This window comes from Plectropomus leopardus, chromosome 8, assembly GCF_008729295.1.
Source record: "Plectropomus leopardus isolate mb chromosome 8, YSFRI_Pleo_2.0, whole genome shotgun sequence".
NCBI lineage: Eukaryota > Metazoa > Chordata > Actinopteri > Perciformes > Serranidae > Plectropomus > Plectropomus leopardus.
The window spans coordinates 15554941-15572333 of NC_056470.1; the positions used below are offsets into that span (position 1 = coordinate 15554941).

Here is a 17393-nt window from a genome sequence, read left to right on the forward strand (position 1 = left end):
CGGACATTTTTACTTTTCATAGCAGAAGCACACAAGTTATGAATAAAATTAATGATGGCTTCCTTCTCAGTAAGCGGCGACAGTGAGCCGGCGTGCACAATACCACAAACCTAAACCTGAAGAAGCTAAATGGAATCTAGCCATCTTTGATTTTATCCTTCACAACTTTGTTTTTCCTATTGTGGCATGTTAAAAAGTCTCATCCTGATACAAAACTTAAAATACCATTAATGAGCTTCTTGAAGTTTTCTCCATTTGAATCTTAATGTTAACATAAAGGATCAGTAATTAAAACTCGACATGCAACTTGACAAATATCGACAAACGCCCGGACAATTATAAAACCATGGGGGGTTCATTCCCCATAATTACATCACATTAGGACCATTCTTTGTGCACTGATAAAATTGACAGCATTAATGAGCAGAAAGCATCATTAGACAAAACACTTAGTAACCAAAGCCAAAAAGCAGGAAGCTCATGTGTTATGAAACTAAGAAAAAAGACTTGCTCATCTCCTGTTTTATATTATTATTATATTAACAGTATTTATTCTGCTCCTGAGTGGTAACGAGAAAAGCAAATATGCCAATAATTTTTTGTACCTTAAAGCTTGATCTAAATAACTTTATAGAAATTTTAAGTTGTCCACTGGAGCCACCAAACACTATTTACTCCTACGAGATTTATTATAGGGTAATTAGTGTGATATTACTTAATACCATCTTATCTCATATCATTTTATATTGTTCAGTGATAAATAAAGGCTGTCATTTTTTATTGCAAAATAAAATTTAATAAACCTACCCATGTACTTTATAGTTGCAACATTAGCCAATAAAATGGAGAGAACATTAATATTCTGTGGTTATTCTATTCTGATAATCAATTAATTATTTGAATCTAGGGCTATACACAGTATGATAGTTCCTTTATTTTTTGGCATCATTGATTCCCTTCAAACCCAGCATTTCTGTACAGTTGTAGACAGGGCGAGACTTACCACATCGTATGCCCACAACAGAAAGTTTAATTTTGGCAATCTAACAGCACTATGAATTACATTTATAAATTAAAGAAAGATTTAAGAAATTTAACACAAGACAATAACTATTTTTATTTAACCGAAGAATACGTTATTATGTCATTATTGACATAGTAACATGGAAATTCTAAATATTTCAATTGTGAGCTGCTTTTCTTTGTATTATGTGATAATAAACTGAGTATTTGGAGTTTTGTAGTGTATATCAGGAAAAACAAGGAATTTTGAAGACATAATCATGGGCTTTAGAAATTTTCACTATATTTGACATTCACATTTTACAGACCAAAAAGATGATTGATTCATGAAGATCATAGTCATGCGTCAGAGTTGCAGAGAGATGAACCTGCGTTTGTGTCCCGCGGGAGGACTAAAAAGGGAACTGTGTCAATGGAACAGAGCGGACAGAAAGCTCCTCACCTGGTCTCTGGGTTATATCCGAGGATATAGAAAAAGGAGTCGATGCGGGCTTTGAACTCCCTGGCAGCAAAAATGTCGGAGAAATGGGAAATGTTGCATTTCCCCCTGTGAGAGAGAAGACAGGCTTTATTAGACAAAAACAACCACATGACAAAGTGATGCCCTAGCAGGAGCAGACGTGGCCCTAATTAGAAGCTCTTGGGGTGCTCGTCTATTGGAGGTGACAAATACAGCAGCAGGTATGTGGAGCCTGTCAGTGCCTGCTGACTCTGCGGTGAGACATCACGCTCTGGCTACTGAACCTATAAACACCAGCTGAACATGTCAGTCCTGCCTCGTCTGCTGCAGCTGAGGCGTGGGAGACAGACGCTACAGAGATTTGGACAGGAATTCAACCTGTGCGTCTCCCTCCCAACACGATGACCCTTCCTATGAGCCGAGCCTCTGACCATAAACCATTTCCTGTTTCCAGCACCCCTGGTGTCTGGCTCTATCTGAAAAACAGATATCACAGGCATATGAAGCCGGGCTGCCTTGCAGAGAAGCAGTATCTTCCTCCCCCTGAAAAGATTAAAGGGTGCTAAGGAGGGCTGTCTTCGGAGAGCCGCAGCATTACAACATCCCACTGGAATTCCCTCGCGTTTATCTAAAGCCTGGAAAATAAGTCAAATCAAAGGGTGCTCTGTGGAGGAGAGGTTGCCGCTAATTTGCCCTGAAATCAGTGGTTTCTGGGAGACATGGCTTTGACTGCCCGCTGCCGTGCTGCTCACAGATGGTTTTGGTTAAAGAAAAGGGGAAGTGAGAGAGGTGGGAGGGGTGGTGAGACAGGAATGGATGAAGAGGAACACAGAATTTCTCATTTCAGACCAAGATGATTAAGCCTGTATTCCCTTCTCCATCATGCACAGAGAGAGTGAGTGCCATCAGTTGACTCTGGAGGCTCATGTTCTGACAGGTGTGTGTGTGTGTGTGTGTGTGTGTGTGTGTGTGTGTGTGTGTGTGTGTGTGTGTGTGTGTGTGTGTGTGTGTGTGTGTGTGAGAGTCGAAGCACAGCCATTTCAATCAGCGTTTTAATGCGAGACAGCTTGAGGCATGTGGTCTCATTTATAGCTTTGCATCTTTACACATCTGGACTATTTCTGCAGCACCTGCTCACAGCAGTAAAGCATGGTATATCATTTTAAATTAATACAACTATCACTGTGATTTCTTTCAAAGTCAGCTTATGACAGAAGTAATGTAGAACTATTACTATTATGTTGCCAAGGTTTGGAAAAACATTTACATCTGGATAAACATGGTACATTGTAATGAGGAGTCATTCTTTTGTCTCCTTATCTGGATCACAGCAGGCCAGTATTTTGCGATAGTGGTGATTCTATTAAAACACAGATGGTGTTTGTCATTAGTTTGTTTGCATATACAAAAAGTATTTAGCTTACAAGATTAAATGTTTGCATGATAGCACAAAATATCCTTTTTATGAAATAGAATTATACCCATGTGGATAACTTTAACTAATGTCCAACTTGGCAGCAAATCTCCAAAGCCAAATCACGACTCAAGGTGCCATAAAAAGAGTTTTCCATATGGTGACAAAAAATAAAACCTCAGTTAGAGCGTTCTTATATTAGGTACGATTGATTCATACCGTGCCTCAGAAAGACTATCCCCGTCTCCACGCCGCCGCCGCTGCTCAGCCGTCACATCAGATGTGATGGCGTTATATAGCAGTCCACTTATGTGTATATTTGGTATACTTGTATAGTTGGTGTTCACAGATGATGTATACTATACTGCAGTACGCATGAACCGTACTCGAGACCACATTTCAAGTGGACTTGAGAACAGATCAGCATACTGTGCCTGAGTACGATACACAGTGTTTACACTATATTAACAGACTGGACATTTGGGTTAAGTGTACTCAGACCCGGGCCAAGGTCTCTGACATGAAAGCCCCCTTTAATAAGGAGTTTTTATTTAACTCGACACGCAAATGCAACAAAACACCACAAATAAAGGCAGAGTGGTGAGTCCTCCTGTGCTACAGATACAAGCACTGCAATCGCAGCAGTCGTGATGTTACTGGATATTTAGAGGTGGACCTTGAGGTGATTCTATTTTCTACCACAGCTGAGACTATTAAGCTCCCAGTCTTTGTGTGTGTACATACAGATGTGTGTGTGAGTGTTTGTTTACCTGAGAGCAGCAGCATGATAAGTGTCCACGTAGTCAGAGATAAAGAGTTCTCGACTCCTGACCACCGGGTCTGTGATGACCAGCTCCCGGCCAGAGTCTGGAGGAAGAAAAACACAGTTGAAATAAATACATATCTGCATGATATGTAATGCAGAGGACAACCCTACTCATTCATCTATGACAAAGAGGGAGCAGAGATAAAGTAGCTCAGGTATTTAATCTTACTAATGAAAATCCTGATCACAGTTCTCCGTAAGTAACAAGTGCCTCTGCAGAGGTCAATATTATGCCACAATAATTCAATAAAGCCAATAAAGTGCGGTCCCCTGGGGAGAGGACATAATGCTCAGTTCTCAAGTGAAATGACCCTTTCGGGGGTTAAGACGCATCAGCAGCACCAAGAAAGGCCGGTACTTGTCTTTGACAAATGACCTGAGTTGTGGCGCGCTGTGGCCACTGCGCTCTGGCCTTGTGACATCAATTCTAATAATCCTGAGTCCCTGCTGGAAGGACGGACTGCAGCGCTGCGCTTTCAGGAGGAAACATCACGCAGTGTGTTTGGCTGATAACGACATATATAAACTAAACCTTCCCTCTGACACAGGTGACACTTTGATTATTGTGAAAAGGGAAAACAGCATAACATCCCACTAAGTAATAACTGTGACTGCATGTGCATATGTTCTCTGGTTACACAGCTGTTTTTACACAGTAGATGATTTGAGTTGACTGTAATCTGTGATGCAAACTGAGGAGAGCTCGGCCATAAGGGAGCTGGTAGCTAACTGCCAACAGGATGTGTCAACAGGTGAGTGTGTGTGTGTGTGTGTGTGTGTCACTCTATAGTGCTGCATTCCTGAGGGTGGGGCTGTGTCTTGGCAAGAAGCTGATCCAATCTATATCACGATACAGGGGTTAAGATTGAACATATTGCGATGTATTGCCGTAAATACTGTAGGAAAGCTGACATATTGTGATTCTTTACAATCTAATTTCAGGACAACTGACACAGAATAAAGAAAACACCTAAATATGTGTACAAAAGTTTACTTTTTATGCAGTCAACACAGTGGGATTTGCATTGTATTAACCCTTTTAAACTTGATTTGACATCAGTTTTCTTGGTCTCTCACAAGCTATTTAACCCGTTGAAACCTGTGCAAATTGGTTTGATTTCTTTCAGAAACGTGGGGAAAAAGACAACGACCAACTTGGCAAGAAATGTCCCACAAATTGCAAGAAATTAGTAAAAGGTGACAAAAAAATGACCTGAAAGTTAGTTTTTTTTTAAAAAAAAGGGGTGGGGGCTATTAAAAATAATCAAAAACTAGGGAAAGATTTCCAGAGAAATATATATGTGTTGTCATTTTAATTATATATTTAAAATTATGTTATAGGAAAAAAATTATACAATTTTTTTGGAATTTTCATTTCCTGTGTAATTCTGTTCTTACTTTTTTTTGCTTATCGTCAGTTAATTTTCTTGTAACCATTCACTAATTTCTTGCTATTTTTGGGGTAATGTGATGTTTCTCATTGCCTCTGCCCTTTGTTTTTTTAGTAGATATAAAACCAATTTGCTCAGGTTTTAAAAGGGTTAATCATAGTCTTAATATCCATCATCACAGCACTACTTTTTGTCCAATCAGAGCAAAGGAATAAACATATGGGTAAACAAATTTAGAAAATATAAAATTGTAAACAATTAAAAAATGATAGAGAATTGACAAGGAATCCCAAAACATGGTATAGCGGTACTAAAGTGTATCGATATTTTCTTTGACTCATCTGTAAGAACACGACAACCAAAAATGTACATCTTTACAACAAATACAAAAAATCTAAATCTAACCACAAGTTGCTGTACATTGAAAAACTGATCATAGCAAGACGACCGAGTGCTTTCTGCCATATCAGCAAAGTATCAAACACTTTCAAGCAGGGCTCCAAAACATTTTTTACCAAATAATTTTTCAAAACTTTTTAGTATTTCAAGTTATGCTAGACATGTTTAAGGATTTCTATGAACATATTACTCTCAAATTTTCATGACGGATATTAGTAACCAGTGAATTAATTAATTGAACCAACCTGTTGAGGGCAAACTCGGTTTAGAGATTTACTTACACAACTATGTGGTGGCCACATTAATTAGGAATTTGCTAAAAAAATAAAAAATAAAAAAAATAAAAACAACCAAAAAAGATAATAAAATAAAAAACAACAATATACAGGCCCACACATTTTCACTGACAAAATTTCATTACTTTTCAAGAACCCATAATACTTTTTTTTCATTCAAACTCTATTCCGAACATAACTGAAGTGAGCTGGCAAAAATAAAGGGAGAGACGGAGCATGAGGAGAAAATGAAGAAAAGTATGTAAATGTTCTTTGATGTTACATTACATGGAAGGTTATCCACGGAAGATGTCATTACGCACAACAAGATTCTATGACTTTTCCAAAACCTTCAATGATTTTTACTATTTCCTCAACTTTCCCAGGCCTGGGAAATGTGATTGTGACATTCCATGACTTTTCCAGGTTTTCCATGACCATGGGGACCTTGGATATAATGGTTTTTGGTTCAACATAGGCTATTTTATAAAATCCAAATATTTATTCATTAACTTATTATTCCTACTTTTACGAGTCAATGTTGATTCAGATTTTCCTCTGTGACATTTCCTTCTTGTCGTCACGGTTTGACCCTCAGCTGCTAAAAACACAGTGACAGTGCGTATGTTCCTGTTGATGTGTATGTGCGAGAGTGTGATGAGCCCACTGACACTTATGGTGTTGCGAGTGTGTGCTCAAAGGCCACATGACACTGCGGGTTATTAACACTTGACAGCGCTGCTGTCTGGCCTGAAGGAGCGTTACCGGGGGAACAGAGCAGAGCCACAGGATTGGCTTGGCTGCCTGGGACACTGTCTTCTAGTTTCTGTTTGAAATGGAATTCACAGCTAGCTCTTATAACCCCCCCAACAGTCTGGAGAACTGAGACAGGTGGTGTGTGTGTGTGTGTGTGTGTGTGTGTGTGTGTGAGAAAGAGAGAGACTGAGTATTGTGAGAGTATTGTGTTACAGAGCGAATAAGTATATTGACTTTCTATGTGTGTGTGTGTGTGTGTGTGTGTGTGTGTGTGTGTGTGTGTGTGTGTTAACTGTATTCATGCACATATGGGATGTGTTTCAGTGAACAAAAGGCAGCCTCACCGTTCTCATTGTTGCGATCCTGCACCAGGTGCTGGTAGACAGAGTCAGGCACCTCTGACTGGCGGTAGTACCATTTCACATTCATCAGCAGATGGTCCCGTTTACTCTGAAACATAGAGAGACACGGAGCGAATGAGCAGGAGACAAAAAAACAGAAAGAGATCCCACACTAAGATAAACAGGCATCATTTTGTTTGATTACGACGTCACAAACTGGCCTCTTGGCAAACAGTGAAGCTGTGCAGGCACGCTGTTTATGACTCGCACAGGCTGATGCCAAAAAGCACGCAGAGAGACCAAGTCAATTAAAAAGGGATTGCAGAGCATTTAGAGCCTTAATAAAGTAAACAGTGAGATGGCCATTGCTGGAGGAAGTGTGGAGAGAGAGGAACCATGAGGGGGGATGGATCTCCAACAAATCAATCCTCTGTCTTCTCTTCACTTAATGACAATACTTTAATGATCTTAACACACTATTAGGGCTTTTAAAGTTTGCTCATGAACAGGCACTGTATCCCTTTACAGTGATTTGGTCTTAATACTCTTTAAGTGCTGCCTCCCACTGGCCTTTTTTTAAAGTGCAAGTCAGCAAAGGCTTGTAATGCCTCAAAAGACCAGCAAGTGGCAGCACTGGGGTGAGCAGAGAGCTTTTCCAGGGCCAGTCAATGAAAAACCAGAGAGGGGAGGGGGAAAAAGTGGGGGGGGGCGGTGGTAGAAACTGAGGCCAGCTCTAAGGTGAGAGATGAAAAGGGCAAAATAGTGTTTTCATTTCATGTTATAAAATATTTATTGTGCCTTCACATAAGCCCGACTGACCGTCACAGTGGTTTGAAAGAACATTAGAGAGAGCGCTGGGGCTGGGTGCTGGACTGCGACACAATCCTATTGGCCCCAGCCATCTTTATTAGGGACTCGGCTACGCTGCACTGCACGAGCCGGCTAAGACACCTGCACCACCACTGACGCCACCCGTGGAGCAAAGGAGGAATGAGCATATGGAAAAAATGGAAGAAAGGAAAATCTATGGTAATCGAAGACAGACAGTTTAACATCCGCTCTTTCCAGGCTCTTAACTGTATCTGTGTGTGTGTGTGTGTGCAGGAACATGAGGTCAGAGTAAAGATATTTAAAGCCTTTAGAGTACATTGTTCTGTTATGTCACTGGGGAGGAGGCTGAGCACACGCAGCCAAGCAAATCATCACCTCCCTAAACCCTCAAGCCCACCTCTGGTTTTCCCATTCTCTCCATTCCTTCCTCCTCTCACTCCCTCCCCTCCTTCTCCATCTCTCTCATTCCAGCCCTCCACCTCTCCATTTTCTTCCCCTTGTTCCTCCCTTTCTCCAACCTTGAACAGGGAGGAGGAATGACTGAGTAAGTGAGCCTGGACGTGTTAAACAGCAGCTGGCACGCAGTCAGTCAGCTGCATTTACTGCTCTGGATGATTGTGTGTGTGAGCATGAACATGCAAGTATCACACAACCGCACACACTCTGTGATTCAACAGAGCGCCATACAGATGGACTGAGACACACAACGACCCCCTGAGCACGTAGACATACCGTGTGTGAAGAAATGTGTGCAATGACGTCATGTCACTCCCCCTGCCTCCCTCCCTCCCTCCCTCCCAGCAGTTAGCCCACCCATCCCAACCTCTTGTCTATCCAGTGTACAGACACTGTCGCCTTCCAGACTTAACAGGCTGCCTGCAACAGCAGAGCGAGTCGTTATCCGCCGCTTATACATAATTAATACTTTAAGGAGACTGTAAATGCTGCCAGTGTGCTACCTGAACGTTTCATTTTCTGCCTGTAAAACCACAAAATCAAAGGGATTTCAACAGAGATGGAAACGTAGAGTCTGATGCAAACAGAAAAGCATGAGCAGGTGGAAAGACGCAGACACAAACACACATGTGGGGTTTTTTTTTTTTTAACACCTTATTCGTGCGCCTGCATTGTTTTAAACCCACCAAAGGAAGCAAAGCAGAGAGCGAACCCTCAGCTATCCTCAGTGTCCTCGTCACTACAGAGAGGCTGTCGCTCTCCCGAGCAGATTGCTGTTTAGAAGCTCACAGTGGCGTTAAGCCCTCTCAGGCAAGAGGGGAGGGAGATGGAGAGAATGACTGAGAGCGCAACATATGGAGCACGTAGTGGGAGTGAAGCATAGCTTTCAATTATCACAATTCTATAAACATGCGGGGTGGAAAAATGAGTAGATAACGCAAGGAGAAAATGAAGGGGGATGATAGACAGCTCAGACTCGCCATATGAAACACTAGTTGTATTGTCTGGGTTTCTCTTTTTTTCTAAGCTTGCCATAGAAAATCACAGAGAGAGGACATATAAGAAGGAACCACAATGCTGAATTGATTAGAGACATTCCACGCTGCCTGTAGAGAGCTGAGCCCCGCACAATGTCAGCCATCTTTGTCTGTCCTGCCAGAGGCTAAACATGGCCCTGCCCTCCCTCCTCCTGGGCCCTAAACCCTGGGAATGCTGCTCACCGCCGAGAGGCCAAAAGACTTACTAACCCACTACTGAGGGAAAGAAATGAAACAAGAAGAGGGAAAAAAGAGAAAGTGCAAGGGAGCAGAGCAAAAGGAGATAGAGAGGAGGGGAGGGTGAGGAGAGGGGAAAGAGGGTTGGATTAAGGTAGGAGGAGCAAGACCTTCTCATTTCCTCAGATTTAAAATTACAACTATCCTCCTCCTGCTTTACCAAAACCCCCAGGGTACAAGGCTACCCCTTTATTCATTGAGCAGATATAAATCTGAGAGTCATGCTTTGGGGCCGAGCACAATGGGACCCCTCCTCCCTCCGCTGGCTCAGCCTGGCCTGTGGCATTCTTGGGCACACTCATCAGACAAGGGTTGGCTTATAGGAGGGAGGGCCCCTTCTCACAAGGTTATATACAGGGGACATATAAGTACATTTCTTGTAGAATGAATCCAAAATACAGCACCGGGCAAAAGTCTTAGTCCACCACAGATTTGTTGTTTTAGCAAAGTTGTAATGAGGATATATATTTATTTCTTTATCAGTTTCTTTTTTAAGATGCAACCAAGGAATACAGAGAACATGTGCAATGCAGTAAAATATAAAAAAAAAGTCAGATCAAAATGACTCCCTGAGACTGAAGTCAATATTTAGTGCAAAACATGGAATCGAACAGTCATAGGTAGCTCAAACAGTCAATACTGAGTTTGGACATGTCTCAAATGCAAACTGGTGTAAACACACCAGTAGATTAGTATTGCAAATCTCATATATTAAGACAGGTCACACTAAATACTTGCAACTTTAGCATGTTAAAGGTGTTTTATTCTGAAATATTTGTGTTTTTAATACTGTATGCACATTTCCTGTATGTTCTGGTTGTATTTTAGTAAAGAGACTACAGAGAAATAAATATGTATGATTATTAAAACCTTGCTAAAATAACAAAGTTTAAGGTAGCCTTAGACTTGCGCACAGTACTGTATATAATTATCAATAAGAAACAAATTAAAGCATCTGTTCTAAAAGCAGCCGAGACAAGCCATGCATTGTGCGAGTCCGTTAATTCTCCCTTTGACAAGCTAAAGGTGGCTGGCCCCTTGGATCCATAATGGCTGTGCAGTTTTCTTTGTGTGGCTGCATGTGTGTGCAGTCAACTTTGGAGCTGGGGCCCCTGTGTACGACCACACCACTACAAAGACTGGGGGGAAAAGAGGGAAACGCAGAGGGCAGACTTTCCTTTTAACAAGAACAGGCTTTAAATGTGAAAAGCTCTGTTAGGCGTACACTTAAAAGATGCACTGGGATTAATTCCATGTTTTCTACTGAGAGAGTGTGAAATCAGTACAGTGCTTATTCAATTCAAAACCAATGACAACAGTAATTCCATTCAATGTTACGGAGAGTGCACGGCGGTAGCGGCGAGCCCAGACTTTTTCCCACATCTGTTCACACAGTGGCCTTTGCAAAACGGTCATCGCTTGCAGCCAAGTTGAGCTGTGACAAAACTCAGAACGTTGTTACAACCTGTAACCCTCAAACCTAATGCCCTGTTCCTCCTCCTCCTCCTGCTCTCCGCACTGTAACACAAGAGCTTTGCTTTAAACAAAACCAGACCCTCCCGCTCCCACACGACAGGCCCCCAGTGCACCTCGTTAACAGGAAACCTCTGTTTATTTTCTCTGCTTTTCAAACACTCTCTTCTTCCTCTGCTAACCCTGTTAGTGACCCCCGCCTCCCCTCGCTGGTGACATCAGCAGCCAGGATCTATGACTTCCTTCAGGAGGTGGCAGCCAGAAGTAAGGATGGAAAGACAGATCCCAAACACACAGACAAAAGAGACAGCAGAGAGCAAGGGAGGGAGGGAGGGAGGGAGGGGGAGGTCAAACAGACAAGAGCAGCAGCAGCAGCTCTGTGTTAGCAAGGAATGTCAAGCAGTTCAGCTAGGCTAGCTCGGCTGCTGAGCTAACAGCTTAGTTAGCTAACGCCCCAGGGGCAAGAGGAGGCTCGAGTGCGGTGGATCAGGGCTGGTAGCAGTGTGACATTGACAGGCAGAGGCTCAAAATGGCAACGGAGAGCGTGGATTGTGGGAGTGTTCACCTCTCCTGCCACAAGGGGAGAGTAAGCACAACCAAAGAACAAAAGGCTGATTGTGGCATTTGGAGGCAGAGATGGGATCTGGGAGGACTAATCTGCTGCTCCGACATGATAAGATTAGAGAGGGGAGGCAGGAAGAGCTGGCTGGGAAGATCACACATACACTCCCATAAACACACAAACACACAAAGATGACGGATCTGATTGGAAGGGTTTTCCACTCGGCTTTCTCTCTTCCTCATTTCCCTGCTTTCGCTCCCTTATTTTCTGCTGCTCTCTCCGAGACAGAGATATCTGCCAGCACACCAGCACTCAATAAGCACTTCCATCTGGACGACACACAACACACACAGGAACTGGATGTGTGCGCGCGAACGTACACTGGCGAGGTACAAGAGATCTGCTGTGCTCACGCAATCTACGACATCTCAGTGACTGACAAAGGAGGTTGTTAAAAAGAAATGCCAGCATGCTGTGTGAGCAAACACACACATACAAGCCAATGCACTCTCTCTCTCTCTTTCTCTCTCTCACACACACACACAAATGCACACAAATAACAGGCTTTCAGGATAAGCACCACTATTCTTCTCCCAACCCTGCAGTAGAGCGGGGCAGGCTGGGACTCTGTGTCAGAGGTAAGAAAAAGCACCTCTAAATCAGGCTGTCAGAGCCGGCAGCAGCAGGATTCCACTCTGCAATCCTCCTCTCCTTATGGGCTTCACTCGGAGCACTTGGCTACTTGGACGAAGGAAGGATAACCTGCCCCTCAAGCCTCCTTCGCTTAGGCACATATAATAACACTAAACAAATGCTGATTACAATGTTTGCGAGGAACGCAGCCTGCTTCCCCGCCTGGCAACAAGAACAAATGGAGAGAGTGTGGGAGGCAGAGGGAGGAGGAGGAGGGGGGGTGAGGTGAGTCCCAGCTGTGGTGGCGGTGCTGGCAAGACCTTTGCGCCGTGCCTACACAGGGGTGTCTCTCTCTCTGCCTCTCTTTGGCTTGACCTGTTTGGATATTAAATCGGCGCCCTCTGCTTTGAACACACTGGGCCCATCTGTCAGCCCGGCTCCATATTGGATTGGATGAGCATTAGCCGTTTCAAAGTGGGCAGATTTGCTCTTGTTGCTCTATGTGTGTGTCGTGTGTGTGCCTTTGAACATGAGCGACCACGCCTGCCTTAAATTTAACATCCTCTCATTTAAAAAAAATAAAAAAAATCAAGCATAAATCACTTGTTCAGGGTGGGAATATTGTGCCGTTGTGCGTCATTCTGTATAGAAGGTTCGATTGCGGGATGGGAAGACAGAGTGGTCTCGCCTCTAAGCCACCACATGGGTAGTAACAGCACCAACACAGTTTCTGTATAAACAGGGCAGCTGGTAGAACGGGCCAAAAGGCAACACAGATGTGACATTTTGACGATGTGTTATGTGCGTGACCTACGACGGGAAATTTAAAAATAGCCCTTTTCAACCAAAATCAGCGTGTGAGTGTTTTTTTTTGTTTTAAACATGGGTAAATCTGCTTACAATAGGCTATACTGCTTTCCCATTGCCAGTAGAGCAGAGCCGTGTACACCCGGGTGTGAATCTTTCCCATTGCATAAAAAAGCCAGATGTTAGCAGGTTTTTTGTACAGTGTGAATGGGGATAAAGTGGCTGTTAGCAGTTAGTAGCTACCTCATACAAGAACAGCGGCCTTAAATGTCTCCAACTTGGGGAAACAATGAGGTCCAGTAGCTGTAACAGTAAATGATTGTTATTGTAGCCATCTTACGCCATTGTTATTGTTTATAAAGCGCTGCCAACGCATGTATTTTGTGTCACCTCTTTTGTTTCCACGATGCTGCATGCAGTCTATTATCACACACTGGAGTGGCAGTTGATTAATTCCATGTAAAAATACAAAGTAGGCATGAAGAAGGGACTTCGTAGCTGCCCCGTAGTGCGATCTCTGAGTTAAAAGGACCATGTAGAGAAAAAGAGGAGAGGGGTTGAGTCACGTGGAGCTCTCAGATGATGCTAATTAAGACTTGAGGGCTGAGGGCCACTACTGCAGGATCACTCTGCCAACCACGGGCACACTTTACACACTGGAGAGTCACAAGCACCACACATGACTGCTGCATCTGAGGTCTATCTCGTCCAACGCTGTTTCGCTCGACGCTGATAACAAACAGGGCTAATTGCACCAGCCTTTGCTTCATCTCTACTTTATTTCAAAAATGTCTCAGTGGGATCGAGTAAATTAGCAGCAGAAATAATAAGAAAAATGTATGATGCTGACCACATTGCCCTCCTTTTAGACAAGAGAGTGGCGGTGAGAATCGAGAACATCAGCCTCGGCTGCTCGCTCCATAAAATAGCAATTCTGTGTCCAACTCAAATATTTGTCTTTGCCTCCAACACACTTCTGCTGCACGGCAGGATTTAGCCAAGACATTTAAGACAAGTTAAGTGATGGTACAAAGAGCAGCACCGTGAAAGGCAAAAGGAGAGAGAGGATATATAAAAATACATGCGCTAATGATGATCATTATCTGCAGACCACAGACATGGAGCACCGGGGACCTGACAACTTGTGTTCAGTGATTTAGGCTACACACAAATACACAGGAACTTTGCTTTCTTTTCTTTTCTCTTTTTTTGAGGACAAAGACAGAAATCCTTGCAGCACTAGCAGGGTATAGACTAGAATGCAGATCCAAGTGAGACTTCAAACGTAGGCTGTGCGAAGAGGACAGATGGAGGCGGTTAGGAGAGCTCATATCTGGGTGTTCAGATCATAATACTGACTTTATTTCCCAAGCCCTCCCTCTCAGCCAGACGTACAGTTATAGCCTGCCAGAAAACATTGTCATTTCTGCCTTCAGCCTTTCATTTAGCCGCTTCAAAGCCATCTCGCTTTGATACCTGGCTTCCTGTGTGTGTCAGTGTGTTTGCCAGTGTGTGTGTGTGTGTGTGTGTGTGTGTGTGTGTGCGCGTACGTGCGTGTGTGTTTGCGTGTAGCCTGGGATGTTCTCTTGAGAGCACAGACTTGTCTGGTCTCAAGGTAATACCCATGAGTCAGGATTCAGAGTGAGGCGCAGACACTGGAGAAAAGACTGAAGAATGCTGGCGTTTCTGGACAACGCAGGCTTTCTTTGTGTTGTGCAGAGTGTTTAAACGGCCTGGTGTTTTGTTTGGAAGGTCGTTTGCCTGTGATCTGTCGGTTTAGCTTTGCCTTGTTAGCATAGCCTGGTGAGCTAATGAGACATCTTACTAATACTGACTGGATGACTGCTGAGGAGGAAGAGAGGGGGGGCTGCTCACTGAGAGGGGCGTGCAGAAAAGGATATGAATATTAGGCTGTGTGTGTGGATGTCATATTGGACGTCTGCCCAGCCAGCTAATCCGGACCCTGCGAGTGTGTCTATGTGTGTGTGTTTGTACGACTACCAGTGGCAGCCTCGTGAGCAGGGCATGGGCAGAGAAGGAGCTGTGGGCTGATTGAGTGCTGTAATGGAAGACAGGAAATGAGAAGGCTTACTTAAGCCAAAGCTAATCGACCCCCCACCCCCAGTATAAGTCACACACACACACACACACAGATATATACACACACATACACAAACACGTACACATTTAACTTTCAGGCTAAAGTGTAGGTTAATGCTCTAGTAATAACCGTGCAAAGCAAATAAGATTTAGGTTGTGTGTGTGTGTGTGTGTGTGTGTGTGTGTGTGTGTGTGTGTGTGTGTTGTGAGAAGAGTGGACAGGTTGTGTGTGTGTGTGTAGTACAACTCTGCCAACAACTCACTGGGTGAGTCAAAAAGGTGTTGAATGTGTAAGTGTGTGTGTGTGTGTGTGTGTGTGTGTGTGTGTGTGTGTGTGTGTGTGTGTGTGTGTGTGTGTGTGTGTGTGTGTGCGCGCGTGTGTGCACGTGAGCCACTTCAAAGACTGATGGGGTGTGTGCTTTGAGACGAAAGATGGAGGGCTGGTTAAAAAAAAGAGGGAACATAGTGTGTATTTATGTGGATGCTTTAGAGGTCTTCCATGTAAGAGCAGCTGTCAGGCCATGAGAAGTGTGTGTATGGGGAGTGTGTGTGTGAGAGTGACACAGATACACAGACATCCAGAGCACATTTTATGCTACACTTCTTATCTGATGGCCAATATAGTGATTAATATTCCAGAATTAGATATATGTTTTAGATAGGCATATAATGCCTTACATTTAAACGTCAATAAAACACTAAATAACTAAAAAAAAATAAGCTTGAGGAAGAAGTGGCCTACTGAACAGAGTGACTGATCAGAGGTTTAGTGGCAGAGGCAAAGGACTCAGTGTGCCAAGCGTCACCTTAAATCACCAATCCTGCTCGCTGTGGTGAAGTGAAACATATCTCCGTTCTGATCTACGAGGAGAACTGCAGTGTGTTGAATGTCTTAGTGGAGAACATGATGCTGTCACATATCTACACACAGCATGCAAAGAGCTAGATGGTGCCTGCCATGGAGGTGGCATATGATCTGTATGACTCTGGCCGATAATCAGTCGGCAATAAGAATCCTAAAATCAGGTCTGCATGGTATACATTTTTTATTCAAGCTGTGTTGGCAACATATCTTATAGTTCATGCAATGTTAGGCTTCTTAACCCTGAAACCTGAGCAAATTGCTGGACATTTTTCACAGCTTTTAAAAAAATATTTTTTTTTCTACTAATTTCTTGCTATTTTCTGTACAGTCCTTGCCAAGTTGCTCATTGCCTTATTTTTTTTCCCCATTTTCAAAAGAATTCAAACCAATTTGCTCCGATTTCAAAGGTTTAAATACCTGTGAAAGTGTCTGAACACAGCCCGAGGAAAGTGATGTCAACCAGGTTTCAAAGGGTTAATAGGCTAATAATGAATTTATTTATTTGGGTTATTTCCCACCATACATTTTGGCCAACAAAAAGCAAGCATATACCAGCTTTTTTTTTCCCCACAGGCTTCGTGTGTGTGTGTGTGTGTTACTCTGTATGGTCAACACATATCAATACACAGCTGATGGAATATTTCTGATCCCTCTAACACACACCAAAGCTCCTTTCTGCACACACACATGCATGTAACCGTTTCTGTGTAAGAACACAAACACACACACGCCCAGGGGAAAGAGGAGTGGCGACACACAGCCGGAGATGGAGGCAAATAAGCAGAGATGAAGAGTGTGAGCACAAAAAAACAGATCTTAACGCTGTGCGTGAAACCGGACAGTCGGCATTGCAAACGGCCTCGAAGAGCTCATATCACCGTGAGCTCAACCAGCTGTGATTGCATTGTTTTATCTGGACACTGCTTCTGAAGATATCCATCTCTCTGTCTCTCTCGCCCCCCCCTCTATCTCTTCGTCTGAAGGTGACCTTGCCTGTCTGTCAGTCTCTAGTGATGACACTGGCCCTATCAGTAATACATCATGTAAGCGGTGTATCAGCCAGATGCCGCACTAGCAGAGCAGTGGGTGGTCTGTCAGGCACGCTTGCTTTGTACAATATGCAAATAATCACATGCAAATTACCTACCCATGTGTGTGACGATACTTCAGTGCGGATGCAAATGCGGTAGGCTATCAGACGTGTGTGTTAAAACAAAGATTCAAAGAAGTTACAGGCCTTCAACCCAAATACAGTTACAGCTCACAAAATCAAAAGGCTACTCGCAGCAACTGTAGTCTGACTGCTGGGGAAGAATGTGATTATAACACATGTGCACACATACTCACACACACACATACTCACACACACACACACACACACACACACACACACACACACACACACACAGAGGCCAGAGGCTTTGAGCAGCCTCCCGCTGTGCTGCAACAAGAGATGTATTGTAGACAACACAGCTGCAATAACAAGGCTGGCCCAGTGCTAGAAGGA

General features: G+C 43.4%; 1 protein-coding gene across 3 annotated transcripts in view; it reads right to left on the reverse strand.

Moving 5' to 3' along the window:
• The window catches only part of rerea (arginine-glutamic acid dipeptide (RE) repeats a), a 152647-nt gene that overhangs the window by 42621 nt on the left and 92633 nt on the right, over nt 1-17393 (reverse strand). For all 3 annotated transcript variants that reach the window (XM_042491197.1, XM_042491198.1, XM_042491196.1), the window contains exons 4-6: nt 6889-6994; nt 3668-3764; nt 1466-1570 (exon numbers count right to left, since the gene is read on the reverse strand). In XM_042491197.1, coding sequence (XP_042347131.1) covers nt 1466-1570; nt 3668-3764; nt 6889-6994 — 308 coding nt within the window. The remainder of the gene's footprint in view (nt 1-1465; nt 1571-3667; nt 3765-6888; nt 6995-17393) is intronic.